The sequence below is a fragment of the Ruditapes philippinarum genome, unplaced genomic scaffold, assembly GCF_026571515.1.
Source record: "Ruditapes philippinarum isolate M1 unplaced genomic scaffold, ASM2657151v2 ctg2486_1_1_1_1, whole genome shotgun sequence".
Classification (NCBI taxonomy): domain Eukaryota; kingdom Metazoa; phylum Mollusca; class Bivalvia; order Venerida; family Veneridae; genus Ruditapes; species Ruditapes philippinarum.
In genome coordinates this window covers 22,607-43,993 of record NW_026861059.1, presented here as the reverse complement: position 1 = coordinate 43,993, position 21,387 = coordinate 22,607, and the positions used below count along the sequence as shown (strand labels likewise).

At 33.0% G+C, this 21,387-nt stretch overlaps 1 protein-coding gene across 1 annotated transcript in view; it reads left to right on the top strand.

Moving 5' to 3' along the window:
- The first annotated feature begins 1,631 nt into the window (after positions 1–1,631).
- LOC132714391 (tumor necrosis factor receptor superfamily member 16-like) overlaps positions 1,632–21,387 on the top strand; it is a 33,244-nt gene continuing 13,488 nt past the window's right edge. The window contains exons 1-3 of the mRNA XM_060697254.1: positions 1,632–2,303; positions 5,215–5,301; positions 16,803–17,319. Coding sequence (XP_060553237.1) covers positions 5,224–5,301; positions 16,803–17,319 — 595 coding nt within the window. The 5' untranslated portion in view covers positions 1,632–2,303; positions 5,215–5,223. The remainder of the gene's footprint in view (positions 2,304–5,214; positions 5,302–16,802; positions 17,320–21,387) is intronic.

Sequence of the window (21,387 nt, the reverse complement as noted above, 5' to 3'; positions counted from 1 at the left end):
AACCCATTATGTTTGTTTTGTCGTGACGCTGCTCAATTCAAGTTTTTAACTGTGTACAAGTCTCGAAATTAACGTTATCTAAATACGTGTACTGCTGCGGAGATAATGCGATTACGTCACGTCGCGTGCAATTCCTCGTCTTTTAGATTTTTACTTTATTGATCAAATGTTTAGTTTATACAAAATTAATTTTAGTTCGATATTGTATAGGAGGCTATAAGGTTATAGACACACCGCACATTGAACTAAGCAGTACTAAGCATGGAGAGTAAGGTTCTTACTTAAATAAATAACGGCCTTTAAAGGGAATTAAAAAAACAACTCGTAACCAATAATTCCCTGAATAAATTCCACGTGTTAACAAATGTCATATTTACCCATTCCTTCAGTGGTATTTTTGCTACAAATTCGACTGTAATCATTAAAGAATTATATATAAAATATACACATAGATTTAAATAATAACAAATAAGTACATGTAAAATTAACAATCATTGTTCCAATTTTAATTATTCTAATTCCCTTTATAAATGACATATTTTGACAGCCATACAAACCATCACATACTGCAAGTGCAGGAATTATTTTTTTTAATATTTAAGAAATTGATTAGCAATTTTTCTTTCTTTTAAATCTAATGTCGAATTGTATTTGCTACTTTGTTTTTGTTTCCGTCTTAATATTTGTAATTGCTCATGTGTATAGTGTTTTTTCTATATCTTTTAATGCTTAAGGGAAGGACAGTTACTAATGTTTCTAGAAATTGTTGGTCAACCCTTTTGCCCTTTGTTAAAAATGTTGTTTTGTGGAAATAATGTTCTTAAGTTGTGTTCAAAGAGCAATAAAATATTATTAAACTAAAACTAAAAGAATTATAGACAGCCTTTAAGTTACTTTGAAAGATAATATTATAAAGACACATTTCATGGAAATTTCAAATAACTGTATTAAGTTTTAATACGTTTCATTTAACCAAAAACATTTTCAGATTGGCATTACTTTGCAGCTGGAACAGTGCAATAGTAAGTTAAATGATTTAAAAATGAAAAAACAAAAGAGTACAGAAATAGACCGGCAAGGTGAATTAAGACGTTCCAATTAAAACCAGACAACAAATATGGTATGGCAGTCTTTAATTTAACTTTTTAATTCATAATAACTTCCATTCTATAAATATTAAATATCCTGAATAAATACTTTATTTTTATATAAGATAATTAATTTTTGCAACTGGGGAAAATAAATACATTTAGACCATTGCTTAATGTGGCCTTTTTTACCAACTGGTAGACAGTTATCTTACGTGTAATGAAATGCCTATACTCGCAAATGCCTTTCAAGCGCTTAGCAGAATTTTAATGAATTTTCAATTTGTTATACATATTCTGATCGAAATTACAAAAAGATGGATTACAAAAAAAATAGAGAAAACACCATATGAAAACAGAAATCGGGCGATGACAGGAAACTTTGGAGCATTGTATGCACCGCGTACACATGATTGCATTTTACATTTCTTTCCTTTATTTTTTTACAGCATTTTATATGTTTCATACGTTATTTCATCTTCAAAGGAACTTTATTCGCAAAACATAACATCAAAAGCGGCTTCCCCGCAGCGAACCAATGAGTCGTGACGTTATAAAACTGCGCGTTTACCAAAGCTATAAACAACGCCTGATTTCATTCGCTGAGAGCATTTTGAGAGGGACTGATGCTCGGGTATTAATAAAATCTACCGAAGCAGAAGGGATAATTTTACGTTTTCTATTTATGAATGTGTCACCAGTTGGAAAAATGACTTTAACTTAGTGAAAAGTGTAGGATTTTTTTTCCTTGTGAAATAACACTGTTATATAAACACTTGAGTGTACGACAGATCGGACTAAGATAGCTTTTCTTCTGTATATCGATATAACTTCATGTACATCAAAAATATGTTGCAGACGATAATGTATTGAAAGAAGTTTATTGCGCGGATTTTTAAACGATACCATATACTTTGGAACTAACTGTGATTAATTAAATATAGAACTAGATTTTCTTACAGAGTTTAATTCTGTCACTGAAAATCGGTAATATATATATTTAGAGTAGACCCTCTTGAAAGCTATCCAGAACGTTTTGTGTTGGGATGAACACCTAAGTTTGATCCCACATTTCTTGTTAATAAATAAAAAATGTTAATTACTGTTTTAGATAGTTAAGATTCTGATAATCTATCGAGCAAACAAACTCGAGTGTACGATTGAAAGATCAGTGCTTGCTAAAGAAAGAAGGGGAAAGAAAAACGCTACAAAAAGGTGAGTGCTTTAAGAATATATAAATTCCGTTCGTTAATTATAGGTTTTTGATGTTTATTTTTCATCTCTATTTTTTATTTTATGTATTTACAGCTCAGATGTGTTTTTTTCTGTCTGAAGTAATCGTTTTTCTCATGTTTATGTAGGCAATAACTTAGGTATTAAGTAGGGGTAATATACCGGGGAAATAATGATGTCATAAAACCTATATCATTGTATGAAAATATGGGTTTTTATTGCCCAGTGTCCACTCCTTTACATATGTTCATTGTACGCGTTGTTTTCAGAACATTCCGCATATACAAACATCATTTTTGTTCTCTTTTAGTCACTGTTTTGAAATTTTCATATATAAAGCTAAATTATTTAAAGACCCATTATGTCCCAGTAATGCTCTTATTTGAATTTCTAAAAAGCTTTTTATTGTTGGTGTACTTTTAAAGTTTCAAAAATTTTACTTATATGCCAAATATTTCAACCTTCTTTTTCTTCTGTTGCTTTGTTTGGCATTTAGTACAGTTATTTGGTATTTTCTATGGAAGTCAAGGTACTTCATCGCATACATTTTGTTACTTTTATGACAAATTTCACATTAAGCGCTACTTGTTTTCAGGTAACAAGCATCTAACATGCTTTATAACCATATTTAAACATTATGAACTCGTGTTTGCCCTTTTAAAGAAGAAACAATTTATTCGTTTGAGGCATTATGTGCCTTTAAGTCACGTGAGTTTCTTGTTATATATGGTAAGGTACCTTGCAGATTCTCATATATGTCAAGCCTCCCATCAGATGTGTTTGAATCTTTACAGACTTCTTTCTATGTTAAAAAAACTGTTTAATAATCTTTTGTTACGGTTTGAAAGTTATAGAAGATCCACTTAGGCCAAAAAGCCTAAAATATATCATTTTAAATTCTAACCTAGCTCAAGTGAAGCACTTTAATGGAAAAACAAACTGCAAACTGACAAAAAAGATGAGATGTACTAGAATCAGAATAAATTCCGAATGAAAATTTCCACAGACCTGCATGAAATGGTATACACATCTTGGAAAAATATTTCCAGTCCTGCAAGTAAAAACAACAACAAAAACAACAACAACTCGGTGTTGTACCATTAAACACAAATGTTGTATGGCTTTAATAATAATCTAATAAATAGATGTTCGCACAGTCAATCAATCACAAACACGATCTTTTGCAGGAGTAAACAGTTTTGTATTTCAAATAAAACCACCATTTACTCAGTATTTATTTATATGTCTAGACAAGAAATTTATCATGTTTTGCTCTTTTCGGTCATTTTACCAATCATGGTGCTGATTTTTTTTATTAATTAATTTTATCAGGGATGTAATGCATGTATATACATAAAGTCGGCGAGTATTCGTAATTCTAAACTGACTAATAATTTAAAGAACAACACAAAAAACGTACTTTTACCTGACTATAAAAATAATTAAAACTCATATTTGTATTTGTAATTCAGTGTTAAAACTTAAAAGTACGTGCTGGCAGAACATAATAGAATACAAAATATTATTATTTCTGGCTGATATTTTGACCAAATATTCGCATTTTCGGTTGGTTTGTAAGAGGCTATATTCGAGTTTCCGATTGTCTTTAATGTATAGTGCAAGAGCACATTGCGGTCGATATATGGTACTCGAATGTCATGTTTTAATTTATTTATAACTCAATGTTGCTATAAGGGGAAAAAAGAAAAGAAACATACTGTGATAAAAATCTTTAATTCATTAAGTGGTGTGTCCTTTTTGTGAGTGAGACTCATTTAGTTCAGCTACTCGTACGCTTTGTGTAATAATTTATTTTTAAAAAGTCACATGTTTTTTGATCCACCAGTACAACCACTGAGTAACCTGTATTATATCATACAGTTTCGAGAGCAAACCCATTTAGTTCAGCCGAATAATACCTCTGTTTCCCCTCCCACGAATTCCAGTTAAGTAAGTAAACTATATTTAAGAAGCATTTAGGGTCAGAAACAATATCTGAGATTTCTAAATCTTTTAATAAGCATAAAATTTGAAAACATTTAATAAATGTTTTCTTTGTTGATTTTGTGAATAGGACGTTCCCTGCTTTTAATTTGAATCAGTTCATAATGGCACTTTTATTTTAGAGGCATTATATGGTTCGAATGATCGAATCCCGTGTTTTTCAAGTTAGGATTCATGAAATAATTCACAAAGTGGCACTAGAGGTCTTGTTGGAAAGTCGATATATATAATAATTACAATGTACATGTATAAAAATATACATGACTTGTATAAAATAAACTTGAGTAGCCGCAAAGACAAATTACACGGGTGCACATACTTACCATAGCCATACTTAATAAAATATACTGGTTCCATAAGCAAGTTTCTGTAGAGCAGCAAGCTCTCCGAAAATAGTTACAGGTAAACTATAAAATAAGTTGAAAAGGTTTGATTTTTTTTAAAAATCATAGTTCTATATTCATCAATCATTCTCAACAACTAGGATTACGCTAATCCGCAGTTACACAAAAGCCTATTAAAGGCTTATCGGTATCAAAAGTAAAGCAATACTTAAACAGTTAAAAGGCGTATGGTAATGTTTCCAACTTCAAAGAGGTTTTCTTTTAAAGCGTATACCCTGGGACAACAACAACAACACTTTTGTATTACTTTTGTTATTTTATGGTAGATCCGGAAGTGATATTGCTTCTATGTGATCTGCACAAAAAATGATATTGATAAAACAACAAAGTTTACAACAAACAAACGAAACAAAAACAACATCATGATACTGTTTGTTCGATAAACGATTGTGCTAAATAAAATATCGATGATTTGCCCTTTTGCCAAGTAAATTTAGCAGTAAAAGATCACTTTTTGCAATTATGTTATTATTTATCTATTTCAGTAATTAAAGATGGAGATGCGTCATACAGATGTACTAGGTAGAAGTGTCAATGTCGTTCATCTCGGACTTCTTATCCTACTTGGTCAGGTAAGCGATAGTTACAAAGTAGCCACAATAGGCCTATCATAATACGAGCTCTTGTAGTTGTCCGCCTCATCTAGGGAACAAAATTAGTTAACATCATTTTCAAATAGCAAAAAAAAGATACATGTATTTTAAACCCATGCCTAAAACACCACCAGAAACCCCAAAAAACAACAACAACAAAAAAACAATCTTCTTTTTTTCAAATTTCTCGACTGATGTATCAATTGTAGAAGAAAATTCACTATTATATCTATAGAAAACACAATTAAATATCATTATTATAGCTATTTTACATTACTTTCATACGACCGTGAGGTATAAATCTGCATGTACATTTGGAATGAACATTTGGAACCCCTCAGTGCGTTTAGTCAATTGGGACACCTCGACAATTATCATTAAGCATAACGGAAAGGTCCGAGAAGTAACAATTACCCTTTAAGCAGACGAAAAATATCACTACAAACTACGTTGTTTTATAAATTCATTACTGAATAAAAGTGGTCATCTAGTCGATGTATAAGAACTTATATCCGATGCAATTTTTTTCAACAATATAGGGAGTGAGGGGGTGGCAGAGGGTTAAAAGTAATGTGTTTCCTGGGCACCCAAATGTAACATTGAATAAACAAACAAACAAACACACAAACAAACAAACAAAACTGCAAAAAAGCAACACAATTATAAAGATAATAACAAAACAAACAACACGCACACACAACAGGACAAAATAACAACAACAGAAGCAAAAACAACATAATATTAATATACATGTAGTAAGGATGTTTGATTAATTGTACAGCATTACGGTTGATTCACAGCTAATATAAATAAATAAGCTGGGTAATTATCAAGTTAGTCTATTCATAATAAACCCAGGATATTAAAATATCATCATACGTAACACGTTGAGACTGCATGAAACAAAACTTGAGCCGCGTCACGACAAAACCAACATAATGAGTTTGCGACCAGCATGGATCCAGACCAGCCATGGATCCAGATCAGGATCCATGCTGTTCGCTATCAGTTTCTATAGGGTTTCTATAGGGTTTGTAAGCGAACAGCATTGATCCTGATCAGACTGTGCGGATGCGCAGACTCGTCTGGATCCATGCTAGTCGCAAACCCATTATGTTGGTTTTGTCGTGGCGCGGCTCAAATTACGAGCACTGATCAACTTAGAGTTGTCAACTATCAACAGTATTTAATTAATATTTGAACTGCAATAAAATTTGTCGCCGATCGGTTTGATGAACATGGCGTAAACTTGTGCTCATGCTCCACCGTGTACACACAAACACCATAAATCACCAGCATGCTGGTATCATTGACTGATCGACATGTATAATGTTGATGTAAATTTTGGTTCAATATGGGTTTTCAAAATTACAAAAACGTGAATATATAAAAATAGCAAATATATAATATTCCAGTCAATATCAGCCCTGTTTAGATATGAAAATCGTCAATACATCAAATGTACAATTATTTTATTGCCAATTCTAATATTGGTGTTATAAGGACTTAGAAATCGCAAATACTATTAGGACCCAGCCCAATATCGGTCCTATATCAGTTGAAAAATCGCAAACAAAAAAACGGGCATAAATATGTACTGTTCCTATTTGCCTGACATTAGGTAAGGGCTATTGGTTCTTTTTGGTATCATATACGAAATAGGCGCATGCTTCCTCATTTTCGCCTCAAATTAATGTTAGTATCAATTCATCTTCATATACTGGTATATGAGTTATCTTACTGATTTTGCAAGTGACGCTTTCCGTAGTGTCTGTGACACATGTATACGTTTTCAGTTTTGAGAAAAAATGAACAAAGTTTAAAAAAAAATTCAAGTGATCATTTACATAATTATTATATGCAATGAATGACTGCTTTTGCAGTATTGTCCCCGTATTTCTACGTGAAATGAACGTGTTGTTTGCAATGTGTAAATTACTTTCTTTGTTTATTTTATGAATTATTTTTTAATACAATTTCTAATTTTTCATGAAAATTAGCATCATATAATTATACAGGAAATATGCGCGCTCGCAATTAAGTAGTCTACTTTTGAACTAATATACTGGTATAAGTAGATGAATAGATACTAGTTTTATCAACGTATCGGACTATTTTGTTTTGCATGGACATATCATTGCGCTATCAGCAAAAAATGATATCGAACACATGTTCTCTAGTAAAAACGGAGGTGAATTTTAAAATTTTAATCGCCAGTGTGGATCTTTTACCATTTAGTGTCGGGTTGCATCTCACGGTCTCCTATCATCTAATGGTGTTTTCTCTACAAAATCATATCGTGGTGATAAACAACAGTGGCAGATTTCGTCAGGTTTTTTTCTTCGTTATCTGTGTCATTAATTACAATATGTCGTGCCTGCACGTGCCTGCAGTGGCCCTTGCTGACATGCTCCAGTCGTTAGTGGTTTATTGAATGTGTAAATTATTAAATTTTCTACGGTTCCTTTTGATTTTTATTAATACAATAAAACGGAATTTCTTTTTTGATATGTGCGGCTCTCAACAATATTTACCATTTGCATGCTGTGATAATTGTCGTCTGCTAAAATGTCGTCTGCTATATTGTCGTCTGCTTGCTGTTTAATTTTTTTTTTCGATTTTCGCGAGACCGGCCGGTAATTTGTGTTGCAAAAACTATTGTGGTCGCTTTGAGCAGGTTACGGGTGAACTTTTAGACAGAGTTATCGTTGAAACTAAATCGTAAAGGACTGATACCGGAAGTTAATCACTTTGTTACATCAGTTAAAATCTGCCAATAAATCAAATCTTGCGTGGTTTAACATAAAGCGTTCGTAACGTTATTAAAAAGCAGGGTTTTTTTCCAGATTAACAATGTTAAAGCGTTGTCATTTGAATCTTTATTAACACCTCAACACAGCGATATATTAATTTTACCCTTGGAATGCATTTCCAGTTTAATGTTATTTATATGTTTTTTACATCAATACATTACTTTTATAATGAACCCCAGCCAATAGCTGAAGCAAGAAAATAGATCCCTCGAATCGAATAATTTTGTTTTTATCAAGCCCCAATCTAGCCTAAACTTAATATAATTCAATAAAGCGATTTATATAAATGTAATGAGAGTAGACGTCTGCGGAACGTTCAATAAGTTATATCTTTACTATTTGAGCCGTGTCACGACAAAACCAACATAGTGCGTGTGCGACCAGCATGGATCCAGACCAGCCTGCGCATCCGCGCAGTCTGATCAGGATCCATGCTGTTCGCTTACCAACTCTATTACAAGTATAGAAAGTGATAGCGAACAGCATGGATCCTGATCAGACTGCGCGGATGCGCAGGCTGGTCTGGATCCATGCTGGTCGCAAACCCATTATGTTGGTGGTTTTGTCGTGACGCGGCTCATATCTTTACTATGAAGCATGCAGTATAATGTTTATATTGATGTCTCATTCCTTTACAGCTTGTTCAAATTAAACCTTTAAAACGTTTACATTTGTAAGCCCGAGTGCGAAATGGCATGTAAAAAATTGAGATGTTCAGATCTCGACTGTCACAAATTATGAAATAATTGACTCAGCAATACTTAATGGTTCAATTAAATACGGAGAGAAATATTTCGATTAAATTGTGCGCTAGTTAGAGCGAGTTAATAGAGGTTGATGAGGAGATGTTAAACTTGCAACTGATTAAGTTATGGGGACGGGCTTGGCAGGGATGGGCCAGGTAGTGGGTCCAAGGGCTGATTTTGTGCCTGGAATGGAAGTTTACTTTGATTCTCAATTATCCTGTAAATTGTTTATTCTATAGTGACGAGGAATTCGAGCAAATATTGCATCGAGATGAATTACTTTGAATTTCTTTTATTGAACTCGTACAATGAAGCAGAAATCGCTACTTATTAGCAGATCCCGGTATTTTTTATCCATATACTCATAGACAGAACGATATCGGGCCTATATTCTAATACAAGTAATTGCTACTGGTGGGTTAATGAAATTCTGAAAGATTAAAGGAATACTTTATGAAAACCCAAATTGTATAACACACAAACATACACACACACACAAGACACGCAAATGTTTTCGCAATATGCACACCTAATTTTACGACTGGCCTTAAGAAATTTACAGATCACAGGGTTTTTACTTGCTTTTTATTCGATTGCTTGCAACAACTGCCTCTTTATTCCCAAATGTATGAAGGTATTGGATGCCTTACATTTTATCAGTTAACAATCATATAAAGTTGTGATATAAATCAGCGAAAAGAGAGCATATCGTGTTAAGGTAATTGCACACCGTTGGAGAAAAAAACGCATCTCAAGTGCAGAAATGTGGCTCGACACTAAAACATTGTTGTGAAGCACGAGAATCTTGTTCTGTATGCACGTGAAATAAAGGTATAAGCATCGTATTTGTATACAAAAGTATGGCAAATATTAGTGATGACATCCATGTTATAAGAAAGCCTTGGCCTATAATGACCAGTATAAAACCGGAATTGACGAAAATGATAATCGATAATACAATCAATATCAATATATCGATACATACGTTTTTATTTAAAACCATATCGGTTTGAACAGCTTTGACAGTAAGAGCATAGTGTCCGATGTATCGAAGTATATCGATTCGATATGTTTGTACGATGACATAAAACAATATCACTTATCGATACAACCCTTCGATTTAAAATGGTAACAGTTTGGTACCGTAATGATACAGTGTACCATCCTCACAGGCCGATATATCGGAAAGTTATCGGTCCGGTAAACGATTTTACTTGGACCATTATAAACGTTACTATTTAAAATAGCTCTATACATTATTAAGTCACTAGTTCTCTCAAACCTACTCTTTTCATATGAATTGTCGGCCTACCTTAAACGCGAGCATGCAGCCGAACTCGCATAGATATTTTTATGTGTGTTATAGCAACATATTTAATTGAAGTATTTTTATCACATATGATATTATATGTCAACAAAACTACATAAAACGGGGTTCATTGAGTCCACTCAAGATATATTTATTAAAGATCTAAACGGAGACCTTTGAAGTGGCTTGTTTGTAATAGTCAAGTAGACACGGCGGGTGCTAAATAAAATCACAGTATGATGCACAGTTAGTAACAAAACGGTGCACGTGAACATAAAATAACATACATATACATTATTTGTTTAAAGTGGTAACATCATGAATCTTTTTCTTCTTCTGTAAATGAAATGTGGCTTTATCAGGATAACTACTTGTCTGGTTCCCTTTTTATATTAACATTTAACCATCATTTTATTGTTACCAGAATTTATGTTGTATTCATCAACAATCTAAATTTTATAATGATTTTATGTGTATATTATTCACATTAACATGATTTAAGATCTATATATTGTTGCTTCTTGTTTTATCGGATCACAATTTTCAAAGTCGTATATAGTTGTTAGGAGTGAACGTAAGTGTTTGTTTGTGATATAGAAGACGAATATCATTTCATTTCAATTTGTACGTGCTTAACTTATCAATTTAGCCACCACAATGGTATTTTATTATTTCTGAAAAAAAAACTTTTTTAGGGTGTTCTGCTACAGTTTGCAATCTGGTACTTGTTGACAGAGCCAACTTTTGCTTATTTTGTATATTTGACACTTAGTACAGTTACAGTGATTTAGTATTTGGTAGGGGAAGTCAAAATACCTATCTTTACATTTTGCTACTTTAATGTCAAAGTATCCGCTCTGCTCTGTTCTGTTTTGTCCCATAACAAATGCATTCGTGATGCGACATATAAAATGTACACCACTCGTTAACATGTACATACTAAATTTTACATTCAGCGAGAGATTTTTTTTTAAAAAAGCTGTCAAAGTTCTGCACAATAAATTTAAGTAATTGGTTAGAAATTCTCTTTGTTGTTGTCACAAAAGTGGCTGACTTCAGGTGAAGTGTCTTACTATACTTTCAACATACGAAATAAAAAAAAACAACAACATATTTTACGATTTCTAATTTACCAAAACAATGATGCATTTCCTTTGATATAGGCAGGAAAGAATTTAATATTTCTTTCCGGTTGCCGAAACAAAACGCGAAATTGCGAGATCAAAGCTGGAAAATAATTAATTCGGAATCCTTTTGAGGATGTCCTTAAAGTGATATCGCAGTCGGGGGACTCCGCTTATTATATACGGGTGGCTGCGTTTGTTTTACGCACAACTAAATTCGTCAGTTTTCTTTTGAACACATAGCTCTGAGGGTTTATGATATAAATTATCTACAATGACTTGGTAATTTGAAGTAATTTTACCAAAAACACGCTCTTCACGCCATTTTAGCCATCTTTCTTGATTATGTGTTTATTTATGGTCTCTCTGTTAACTTTTTTTTCAAAAACGGGTAATTTCTCCGACTTGTGATCACTTAACACTAGTTGACATGTTTAACAATGTAATGTACAAAATGAACAAAAAAGTTTAAAATTAAGTGATAATGGTTCATATTTAAATTAATTGAAATACAGGGAACATCTAAAATATCTTAGTAATACATGTACTCACAGTAGATCATAACAGAACAGAACTGAACAAACACTGACCGCTCTTTCGTAAGCTAGCTAGAAAATGTCTAAAGTACCTATCTAGATGCGAGTTTTTAATAAGAAAACCATCATATATGAAGAATTCCTTGTTTTAAATATTACATTAAAATTATAATTCAACATTTAAAGAATTTTACTAAACTCGATTTGTTTCTGTTGAAAGTTTTAAAATCGGTTTTTGAAAACTCATTGTATTTTTCCTAATAAATGACCGTCAAAATAAGGTCTTATCAAAGATAAAGACGTTTAAACTTCCAAGGATTGGTTTGTTAATAGAGGTTTTAAACTATATTCGATTGCCCTTTGTTAATGTTTAGTCGTTTCAAAAAGGCTTGAATTATAATGTAAGTTACTTAACAGATACCAGTATTAAAAATATTAAAACTCTTTTTTAATTTCTAAATACTCGGTTTGGTCGTTATAGACAGGGGATGTAGCGTAAACTTTTTCCCTATACATATGACAAACATGCAACGTTCTCACATTTCATTATCCATTATTTCTTAGTTATTGGTGATCATGCCATGTGCCACTTATGTATCATATGTTGTAAATGTTGATGAGCTCGTTTTGCTTAAACCGAGTAATAAAATTTCTGTACTGTTCTGTTCTGTTCTAAAAGATAATTATGAGGCGTTCAAAATATAAAAAAAACCAAAACGATGCTGATCTGTAACAAAAAATGAATCACAAATCCAGTGTTTTCAGATTTTTGGAAGGGTTTTAAGCTGCACGGCAATCACCTGTTGCTGACTGCACGTCAAAATGAATGAATTAATTCTAAGTCAATTACATAAGCTGCAACTTTATTTCGTCTTCTTTTTTTTTTTAAAGATCAGTTACCTGCAAAGTAAAAAGCGCTATTTAAAGGCTCCGCTTCTACCCCCGCCCAGAAATTCTGCGGAAATGTAACTGTCTTTGAACCGACTATGTAAACTTTGAACAAACAACTCCGTGCTTTCTCGGGCACATTCATACAACACGAGCCTTTTTTTTTCTTCTTCTTTATTTACGAGGTTTTCAAAGGGGAAGCCGATAGGCTAGCTCTGTCTATAAAATAAACACAGTGTTTGTAGATCACAAACAGTATAAAAACAAAAGAAACTTTGTTCTCCGGTATCAAAAGATCCTTTAATTACATGGAATCGGTTGTAAGTTACACGTTATATCTCTTCATAGTGTTTTTGCACTTGAAATTATTGTAGGCAACGCAGTTCTATATAGCATCTCACGAACGCTTATATTACATAGAGCACGTGAAAAACGGGCAGAATAAAAGAGCGCCAATTTATTAACAAGTTGATCAAGTTTTCGTATATTTGGCAAGCAGCTTCGTTAGTTAGTGAAGAGCCTTTGGGGCAAAACAGCACAATTCTTGTACATTTTGTGTAACAGTATGCAATATGTTTACTTTAATTCTTACATGCTATACAACCCAACACATTTGTCCAAAGAAAAAAAGTACATGGTCACAATTATTATAAGCAATATACACTTTAATATTATATTACTACTGAACAGTCTTCTCAATGACTTACCAAAAGTGCCACAAAATTAAATATAAGACATTTTAAAACAAGTAGGTTAAGATAACAAAACTATTTCACTATTGATATCTAAGGGCATAACCGGTAACAAGACAGGCATTCGTTCTGTATTACTGTCTGGAATGGCGGAGGATAAAAACAAATAAACAAAAACAAAACCAAACAAACACAACTAGAGTTCTGTATACTAGAATCATTATAAGATTACAGTCGGGCAATTAAATGTGAGTTTTTTTGCCTATGGTTCAATTAATTCAAATAAAAAAGCGATTGAATGAAACAACAAAAAGAGCTGTAACTTTCAAAGCAATATTGGTACCTTTAAAAGACTAATTGCAACGCCGATTGAAGACTCTTACATAAGCCGACGTTGTTAATGCGAGGTTACCATACTCACCACTACTTTGTGTTTTTTATTCCTCACGTGAGCCGGGGTCTGTTTGATTACTAATACACTAGTTTCTCGTCGAAGTTCAAAGTAAGAATCGCTTTCATTGTAAGCAATAAAATGACTGGGAAAAATAAAGAAGTATTTTTCATTGATTACTGCATAGTTATCACGCATTTCTAATTGCAGACGCCCGGGGCGTTTCTCTCTGTATACAAATGGAACTTTCAGAGTCCGCTTTTCTTGCCTTTGCTTTCATATCTGTTCTTTTTGGTGTTTGTTCTGCTTTTGTTTGTTTTTTGCTTTTTAGTATTTTCTTGTAACGGGGAAATAGCAGCATAAAAAGAATAGAAATAACCCTTTTATGGCTACAGTTATATGACTCACTGGTTAACACATTTGAGAAAATGTAACATTTTATGAGTCTGTACGTCATTTTATTTACTTAATTTGTGTAAAATATCGAGTTTGAATGTAGATTCACTCAATTGTTTAAGTTTTATGTCTGTAACTCTGTTTTCTTTGCATAACTCATTTTACACTCATATTTACATATTCCGCCTTTACCACATAAATAACTACCTAAACTATCAAATCCAGGAATGCCTGTAGCCAAGTGATCAAGTTTTCATGAAGCGAATCAGTCCTAGTGACAAAATGGAAGTACATGTACATAAGAACGGGCCGTATCCATTTTAAAACATCGTCGATTTTCAATTTCCGGTCCAATATCAACATATGTCGGAAATACCCAATAACATACGATTAGGTTAAAAACCTTTCAGAAATTGTCTTCCATCTAGATGCCACTTTTGTTGTTCTTATTTTTACACAAGGGACTCGGCCTTTAATAATTCATAGATGGGTATTTAATCAGCAGTGCAAGGAAAATCATAACATTTTTGAATAGTCTCTAAATTTTACTGGGTCATTCTTAGCGCAAATATTGACAACCTCATTTTCATTAACATTTCAAAAGAAGAAGACAATTACTAAGATTCTGTAAACACGACATAAAGATGTAATGCGTATTATACATTTTTAGTGATCTCTGTTTTTAATTTACGTAATCATTAGAGACTATCCGCATGATGATCTAACGAACGGTGTTACTGTTTTTTTCTCCTTCCATTAATTTTCTTCACAAACAATATCAAATGCATTCGAATTGAAATAGCTAATGATACGTAAACCCTTTTATCTTGAGCGCTTTGTATTTTTGTTTTCCCGTGGATCGAACCAGCCTGTCTCTGGGGACAACGTTTCAAAGAGATTTTTAAATGAAGTTGTATCAAAATGCCTCTAAACTAGGAATGTAATGTCAGAACAAAGTTCTTTTCCTCTCCACAAACGCCGTTTCATTAATCGAGTAATTAGAAAGGCAGGTCTGCGATGAAATGGCCACATTTATATTTTTGTGCATGTAAAACGTTACTTAGGATGTTGTTATGGATTTGCAATGGCGTAGCGGCTGTTGCCTCAGATACAGACATTTGTTTATTTATTAGTATTTTTCAACTAAAAAGGAAAAAAAGTACAACCGCCATTTTAGGACTACAATTTACCCTTGATACATGACAACTATTCTTCTCACCATCACTTTACTGTACACATATTATTTAAATTACAACATTAAATACACACTTTATATATTACAATAATTACTTCACACTTTATACGTTACAATTGTCACTTCACACTCTATACGTTACATTAATTACTTCACACTTTATACGTTACATTCATTACTTCACATCACACGTTGTACGTTACAGTCATTACTTCACACTTTAATACGTTATATTTATTACTTCACACTTTATACGTTAGAACCATCACTTCACACATTATACGTTATATTCATTACTTCACACTTTATACGTTACATTCATTACTTCACACTTTATACGTTACGTTCATTAAGTCACACTTTAAGGTCATCGCTACGTACATTCATCAGTCATCGCTTAAAACACTTTATACATTAAATTTAACGCACCACATCACGTCAATATATCTACGTTATAACTATGACATTGCTTCTTTATGACGTAATAATTTATTTTTCATTCATAAAGTTTTTGCAAATTATTTGTTGCCGTTATTAAATTTTCATCGGTAATTGCTAAGGCAGTGTTTTTTTTTCTGTATTTACACCAATTCTACGCAAACATTAAGGAGGCTGAATAGCGTTGCCTTTCATTTTCCTCCAACGTTCATCGTTAGTACGCGCTTGTGTGTTTTATTTCCTTTGATATTGTTAAATGTGCAGTCGTCTGTTAAACTATCAGATGTAATTTCAAGACCGCTTAATTAATCAGATTGGGTTTGTATAAATTCTTTATTAATTGGAATTCCTAAAAACCTATTAATGATTCCGCGGCGAGTACATGTTCACTTTTATGTATGTGCAAATGTGTATCCATTTTTTTGTTGTTTATCGATTTGGGATTTCTTTAAAAATTCATGCCCATTCACAATCATTGCAGTATAGGAGTTGCCACGAATTTTGCATGAATAATTAGGGCACGATATTATGCTGGTACCAAAATTACATTGTTTTATAAGCCAATTACATCTCGGTGGGCCTGTTCTGTTTTGGACTTAGACATGCTCTTTGTTAATTTAAATATTTCTTTTTAATCGGAATTCCACAGGATATAAATATACGTTCTTTTCCCACATGTAGTGCTTATTTACACGTATACACGTGTAAATTCACCATAATGATAAAATATACATGTATAGTGAAACCGCCATAATACTTAATCGGCCAGCTTTTCTAATGTACTTCTGTGTTACGTTTGACTGTTATGCAACTAGTCTTAGACCATTAAAAGATATACACCGGAAACACATTGTGAAACAAAGCTAAAACAAGTGCTACTAAGGTATTTTATTTTGAATTTGCACATTATACATGCTTACTGATATTTAAATGTACTTTACTTTTTCTTCAGATGGCAGTATGTTACAGTCAGTGCTCCGACAATCAGATCGAGGTTGGTTTTAACGAAACCGTCACGAAATGTTGCGACACGTGCAAAACCGGAACCGGTGTTAGCGTACAATGTTCACCAAGTGAAAATACTCAATGCCAAAAATGTATTCCAGGAAAAACGTATTCTGATAGTAATTCTTTTGAAGAACCTTGTAAACAGTGTTCAACATGTGGAAACAACTCTCATTTTATTCTTCACCCATGCAACGAAACACAAAACACAATATGTGTGTGTCCGGACGGGTCATATTATGACCCTGTCTCAGACCAATGTAAATATTGCTTCCTGTGTCATCCTGGAAGAGGTGCTGTGACCAAATGTGGTTCTACAAATAACACAGTTTGCGGAGAATGCGGTAATGGCACTTACTCAAACAAGCTGGATTCGTTTTCCAAATGCACGCCGTGTACCATATGTAAGGAAACCGAAGTGGCTCTGAAAGAGTGCACTCCGTCGGAAGACAGAATATGTTTTAGTAAGTATAAAAAATGCTATCAAATAATTTCTAGGGTACACAAAATGAGCCTATATCCAGGTTATTTCATTTTTCGTTATGATACTTTTTATACATATAAGACAATAAGCGGTGGCCGTCAGGTTTAGATTGTCCACTTAGACTCAAACGAGCAGCTTACTTAAGTTCAGATCCAAGTATTGCATCATACATCTAATTGCAAGTACAATTTTATACAATAATTCGTAGTAAAATGTCTCAATGTAAGTTGCTACGTAATAAGTGCTGCTATTTGACGCAGTTTAAAAAATACATCCGCAACCTAATTTAAATATTCGACTCCACAGTTACATTTAAAACAAAACCCTAAAAGATCAATAAAATGAGCAAGGACGTGAAGACGATCCACTATTGTTTGAAGCAACTCTGTAAGAAGGAAAGCCAAATATTTTGAAGGGCTTATTTATTTATCCTTCTTATGTTTTTAAAGTTAAAATAATATGCGTGTTTACGCTAAAATGAAAATAAACAAGGAGGAACGTTTTAAATTTGGCAAATCGTCTGTTTGTCTACCGAATCGAAACTGTTCAGTATCTCAAAGAGCATGTTAAGTTTTTATCTTCGAATAAAATCGTTTTGAAAGTTAACATCAGACGATGGGTAAGGTTAGATGTTAATAAGATATCGTCCTTTTATCTTTTCTTTTATTTCACGAAAAAAATATTATCGTTAAATTTCGGGTATTTCCGGATATATCCATTGTAAAATACCAAACCTCGATGCGCTATGACTTGTCAAAAGATATTCCTTTGAACAATGAAATTTGAATCGCAACCTCCGGCATTTCAAAGGCTGGCATATTAACTTGCATTAAAATCGGACATAAAAAAGGTCAGCGCGCTTTTAAAACTGCTTCACTGTTGGTATTTCTCTTTGTTTCATGAACATAAGGTTTTTATGCGCAAAAATTGCCACTCTGCCTTAAGTATGCATGAATACGTATTAGGTAACCTTTTAACACGCAAAGGATTTTAATAGGCTTTTATTTTCGTGTATTAAAGAATTAATGGCTAATAAAATGGTCGCACATAATAGGAATAACACGAATTTTATTACCGCGGAAGGATCTCCGGGCATTAAAGGAACAAAATAGTTCCAGCTTTGAACGATTCGCACCCAAATTTTATTGCACGATTTCAATAATATTGGTTTAATGCTATGGTGTCATATGAAAATTAAATATTTGTAACCTGGGGTTATAATAAAATTACATAAGTTTCCCCTAGTACAGTGAGACACAGATTTTTAATGTATTTAATTGGGCTGCTTGTAATAATTTTGTTGATACCTTTGACATAAATTGGTAAATTTACTCAAGAAATAATCACACATGTAGAATATTGGTCAGTCTCTATATAGAATTGACCCGAATCGCGCAACACGTGTTGAAAGTCACTTGCATACGGCTGAACAACGTGCATTTTCTGCTACATATAAATAACTATATTAAGTAACTGTTACAAACACGTTTAAATCAAGTCATTTTAAGGTCTGGGTGCTTTATATTCAATAATGTATAGTTCAAACTGACGCATTTAAAGCAGCGTGCCTCCAGATTCATGTTAAATTTCATGAAATGAGCCGCGTCACGACAAAACCAACGTAATGCGTTTGCGACCAGCACGGATCCAGACCAGCCTGCGCATCCGCGCAGTCTGATCAGGATCCATGCTGTTCGCTATCAGTTCCTTTACTTGCTATAGGGTTTGTAAGCGAACAGCATGGATCCTGATCAGACTGCGCTGATTCGCAGGCTGGTCTGGATCCATGCTGGTCGCAAACCCATTATGTTGGTTTTGTCGTGACGCGGCTCAAATGTTTTAGATGTATTAGACAGTACCATATTGTCAATGAACAAAAAAAGTAAGTTACCTATTGCAAAAGACACTGAAGATCTACGAAATTACCAAACGTAGGTCAGAATATACAAAAATAGCCATTACTGCATATGCGTTAGTCACGTGGTAGAAATATTGTGATAAATACTGCAAAATCAGTCATTCATTGCATAATGAATACATGTAAATTATTTCTTCTCATTTTTCTCAAGGATGATTTCCTTGATATATTTTGACTCATCTGGAGGCATGTAGCTTTAATTTTTGTATTCTGTTTTAACTATTAATAAATAACTGTACTGCACAGGGTTTCAGTACAAAAATAAATATGGAATCAAATCGCTTTGAAGTCTCATCATTTACTTATTACACGGTACTTCATTAATTAATATTTAAAAAATTCAGATCTATAAATAAATTAAACACTTATAGACTCAAGTTTACCGAATAGACTTTATAGAGGGGGAAATCTTCATTAGCAAGTAATTGTAAATCTCCCATCTATTTGTCTATGGAAGTCAAAATACTATATTATTTACATTTTGCTTCTGTTTATGACAATTTATTTCACATTCAGTGCTATTTTCTTCACGTAATAAGCATCTAACATGCTCTTAAACCGTTATTTAAACGTTTTTAAAACTCATATTTGCCCTTAATTAATAAAGAACGAAAAATATTTTGAATATTTTAGCGTTTGAGGTGAAATATGCCTTTAACTCTAAATGAGCCGCGTCATGACAAAACCAACATTATGGCATCCGCGCAGTCTGATCAGGATCCATGTTGTTCGCTATCAGTTTCTCTACTTGTTATAGGGTTTGTAAGCGAACGGCATGGATCCTGATCAGACTGCGCGGATGCGCAGGCTGGTCTGGATCCATGCTGGTCGCAAACCCATTATGTTGGTTTTGTCGTGACGCGGCTCAAATATTGAAGAACGTTCTTTATAACCTCTATCCATAAGAGTTTGCTGGTGACGAAAGTTTTAAAGGACCATACATCCTTATTTGTGTAAATTTTAATCTGGGTTATATTCTGTCCCAATTTTGATGAAAAATGAAATAAATTTCTTAAAAATAAATATAAAATAATGTTGTCAAGCGTACAAACAGTTTGTTCTATTAACTTATTCTAAGGCACTGAGGTGACCTTTAGCTTGTAAAAAAGAAATAAAAAAATCTCTAACACCTTTAGTTACCTTGGAGGGGGTGGGGGGAGAGGGGGATATTGAATCATGTAACATTTTACAGAAGATTTCAATATATCACATTGATAGGGAAGATTGATACTTTCCTTAAAACTATACATGTATATTTATACATTATATTTACGCGACTTGAAACTAACCGCTTTGAATAACGTGCAACTAATTATCTTAGGTTTTCGTTTTCACACTGGATCGATTTATTTACTTTCTATAAAATCCTCTCATGGAATTGAGACAATAACCGTATTGTATATTGATTCCTCGTCGAAAAAGCCACAAAAACAGCTTCAAAGTAACCGTTTTAAACAACCTGGCTTTTGTATTTATTTGTTAGGCAAGGAATGAAAGCAATCGCTCGCGTGTTTCAGAGTAATGCAGCTTTTGTGTAAATATATTCTGCAAGACTCAACATCTGTGCTTCTCTTACCATGAAAGAATGAAAAGACGTAAAAATAACATGAAACAGTGTGTCTGTCTCGAACAAATTCATGTAAAGTTTATTTTTGTTTCCTTTTTTCTTCTTTTTTTTTCATCTGTTTTTATTCTTTATAGATTATGTAACAGTTCTTTGCTTTTCGTCGACATAAAGGCCATATTCTTTAGAGCGGCGCGCCACTAGATGATAATAAATTGATAAAAAAATAAGAAAGGAAATATATCATTTAATATATAGGATACGAACAAAAATAAACAGAATTTATTATATTTTATTATGAGTTATAAACGAATAAAGAAATTAGTATACATACTTTGGGGATGGGGGGGGGGGGGTGGGTACATCCCATCATTTTTATACTCATTACATCATTTTTTTCAATTTTCATCTATTTAGTTTGAATCATGAAAAACTATTGTCTTTTTTCTATGAATAATTTTATGTATGTTTGTACGTACGTATACTGGTCTGTCCACTTACCCTCTGTCATATGGAAGCGGTAAACGTTTGATATTAATTAAAGCAAATTTAAGAAACAATATTTA